At 42.3% G+C, this 3,355-nt stretch overlaps 1 protein-coding gene across 6 annotated transcripts in view; it reads right to left on the bottom strand.

Annotated features, from left to right (window-relative positions):
- Positions 1-3,355, bottom strand: part of plekhg5 (pleckstrin homology and RhoGEF domain containing G5) — a 152,718-nt gene that overhangs the window by 56,799 nt on the left and 92,564 nt on the right. For 5 of the 6 annotated variants that reach the window (XM_015373146.1, XM_015373145.1, XM_015373144.1 and 2 more), the window contains one exon: positions 1,157-1,298. In XM_015373146.1, the coding sequence (XP_015228632.1) occupies positions 1,157-1,298 (142 nt within the window). Of the gene's footprint in view, positions 1-1,156; positions 1,299-1,424; positions 1,613-3,355 lie in introns of those variants that run through there. The other variant, XM_015373148.1, reaches the window with a different exon arrangement.

The following is a 3,355-nucleotide window of genomic DNA, read 5'->3' as shown; positions in this document are numbered from 1 at the left end:
ACAACCATTCACACACACTAAGGAGAATTTAGAGAAGCCAATTGACACGACATCAGTCATGTTTTTGGACTGCAGGAGGAAGCTGGGATGCCTGGAGAGAACCCACACATGCTCAGGGAGAACATGCAAACTTCATGCAGAAAGACCCCGGCCAGGAATCGAACCCGAACCCTCTTTCTGCAAGGCAGCAGTGCTACCTACTGAAGCACTGTGGAGCAATAAATAAACCAATGAATTCAAGATGGAAAACTTTCTGTCTCTTTCCCTTAAGAGATGGATAAAGCTTGAGAAAGTCCGCCTCAGATGAGGAAATTTCTGACACTAGAGCTACTATTGCTTCATGTTTGTTTAAGAAAATAAAGTCAGTGGAATTTCTTTGGAAATTTATACCATTTAGGAAGTAGAAGATTTCTGTATCAATTATGGTTGGACTTTCCCATAATCCTAAACATGTAATTACTGTTAATTATTTCTATTGCATTGAGCTAGATTAAAAGACTCTTCTGCAAAAATGATGCAATCCTATCATTCGTAATAAAGAAAAGTGTTTTTATCCAGATAAATATGTCAACTCTAAGAAGCAGCAGTAATTTGGTTACAACAGCAATAAGATGAAAGCAGAAATCTCCTAAATGTGTCAACACCTGAGGATGAAGAAAAAAAAAAAAAAACACCCTTTAGGACTAGTTAGCACAAGCCCCAGAGCCTCAGATTACAGCCCACTCCTCTTTGCTCAGAGGTTTAGACAGAGAGCTGGGGATGACTTCCTGGAAGATTCACTCCAGGTAGAAAAGTCAGCAACCAATCAGAGCTTGGAGTGAATGAACTAAGAACAGAGGGTTATCTTTTCGGAGGTGTCATCAACAAATGCGGGGATATCAGACAGACTTTCTGTGTCCCCCTCAGCTCAGAAACATCAAAAATGCTGCCGACTCTAGTTTTAGTAAATCAGCAGTTATCAGACCCGATCAGAATGTCTTTAACATGAATGATGAGATTGTTTAGGCATGAAACGGAGTAATGATTGACATCACCTGCAACAATAAAGACCTGGCATGCATGATATTTTCACAGTAAAGGTCCTTTCATGTTAACAGGGGATGACTTCATCCTCCCCCTTTCTACGGAGGGGGGAGGAAATAAAGAAATGATCTACCTTGAGGTTGCAGGTCGAATCGTGGGTGTCGGTCAAAGTGCATGTTGTCGGCGGTCTCTGGATGGCATCGTGAGTCACATGACTCACACAGATGAAGAGGATTTTTGCTGTTCAGGTCCTGGCAGTCTGGGTGGTGGCAAACCTGAACACAGACACGGGGGGATTGTTACACTGAAGCTGAGATATCTTTAAAAAAAAAAAAAAAAAAAAAAAGAAGAAAGAAAGTAAGGCAGGGCCCAAAGTGAAAAATGCCATAACGGTCACACACTTTCAGAATAAACAGCTCCCCGCTCCACCATTGTTTCTGCTACAATTAAACGACCACAGAGGCCGCCGCAGGCAGCGCCGAGGTTTAGGCGACTCCCACCATCTGTGCCCCTTTGAGGCTCCACGACAAACTCTCTTAAAGCCACCTCGTGCACTGGTCTGGGATCAGCTTACTCTGAAATAATCCCAACTGTATCCTTACACTTAAAACCACAAATCTGGCTATACGTCAGTAACTGGGAGATACGGTGTGCATAGATCCCCCCCTAGTTAGGAAGCTGCAGCAGAAGGCTGCAGGATTAAGGATCAGTCTGTCTCTGGACCAGACATAACCACCCCCACCAGCATCACCAGTGGGCTCTTCAGTGTGTCCCAGCAAGGCAGCACCCACCCCTGGCTCAGGAAGCATGGGATGTATGGGGAGATACAATGGAGGTCCTGCTAATGTACTTCCTGACATTGTTTCATGGAACTTGGGAGGAGCAGTGTGTGTCTGTGTGCAAACAAGTGTGTTGAAGGGTAAAACAGACACTATCACAATTTTATAAGCTGAAAAAAAAAGACATGCATGAGGTCTGAACATTTCCCTGGAGAATCATTCTGTCAAAGTTTGCGTTTAATATCTGACCGGCTCAATTAAGGAGCTTGTAATGCTAAAAGATAAGTGGCTGAGTGAAGAAGAAAGAGGATAATGAGGTTACTCTTGGGTCCCAGGTGAAGACAGAAGCTCACAGGAAGGAAGAATTTATTAAAAAAAATAAATAAGGCCATGGAGAAGCTTTTCAAGAAGTACAAAGCCATAGTTCAATCGTGCAACCTAATTGGTGGCTGCACACTGTCAAAGCCATCTGACGGTTCCTGCAGAGATTAAAGCCCCACTCCGAGTTGCATGAGCCGGGGTTCTTTCCTGCAGCACAGACTCCTCGCTTCCTCCAACACGCCCAGGGTCGCTGTGCCCAAGTCAAGCCACTGTCAGCGCAAACTTTAAGGCAGGAAAAGATCAAGCTCAGGTCAAAATATTACAGCGATAATAAGGAGATTCCTGTTTAATCTCACTTCGTTTCCATAGTTTTGTCCATCCTCTCCATCAGTTCTGTAAACCGTGTGCATGCAGCAGTAATTATGCATAATCTGAGTCACTTATTCCTTCTTTTTTCTTAACACAACAAATGAAGCTCAGCAAATTGCGGGTTTAAAAAGGACTTGGGCGTCTCTCCTTCGACTGACTCACCGATGCCTGACCATCACCCAGGGATCAAAAAACCAGACAGCAGTCAGTTACAACATCTCCGAAGGTGTTTCATAAAACCTTTCCTCTTTTAGAGAGTCTCTCGCTACATGTAAGCGATGGTGGCGAGCTGCCACAGCAAAACAGAATCAACCACAACTTTAGAATGAATAAAATATGTTCAAACTAAATAATGCATATGAAATAGCATAGAGTATATTTTCAAATTAATTCAATTTAGTTTATTTCTATAGTTCACAACTCAAGGCACTTTACAGTTCACCAGATCATCCAATCAGATTGACTCAAAGTTTTCTATCTCAAAAAAACCAGTTGATTGCATTGACTTGAATGCAATCCCTCACACTAAGCATGCTTCTGGCGACAGTGGAGAGGAAAAACTTCCTTTTAACATGAAGAAACCTCCAGCAGAATCAGGCTCAATGTGAGCGGCCATCTGCCGATTTTCACAACTATTCTAATTATAACCAGAATTAAAAATAATTAAAATATAAGGATGCACGATAAAATCGGCCCCCTATCGGTATCGGCCTTAAAACTGAATATCGGACATCGGCCACGCCACCGATATTTAACCCGATATTTGATCAGCTTCTGAGTTTCTAAAGTCTAAAAAAAAAATAAAAAATACTACTTCCTCAAAAACTTTTTTACAGACTTAAAAACTTCTAAAGACGAGTGAA

The sequence above is a fragment of the Cyprinodon variegatus genome, unplaced genomic scaffold, assembly GCF_000732505.1.
Source record: "Cyprinodon variegatus isolate N-32 unplaced genomic scaffold, C_variegatus-1.0 Scaffold81, whole genome shotgun sequence".
Lineage (NCBI taxonomy): Eukaryota > Metazoa > Chordata > Actinopteri > Cyprinodontiformes > Cyprinodontidae > Cyprinodon > Cyprinodon variegatus.
The sequence above is the reverse complement of the archived record's forward strand: the minus strand, read 5'-3'. Positions and strand labels throughout refer to the sequence as shown.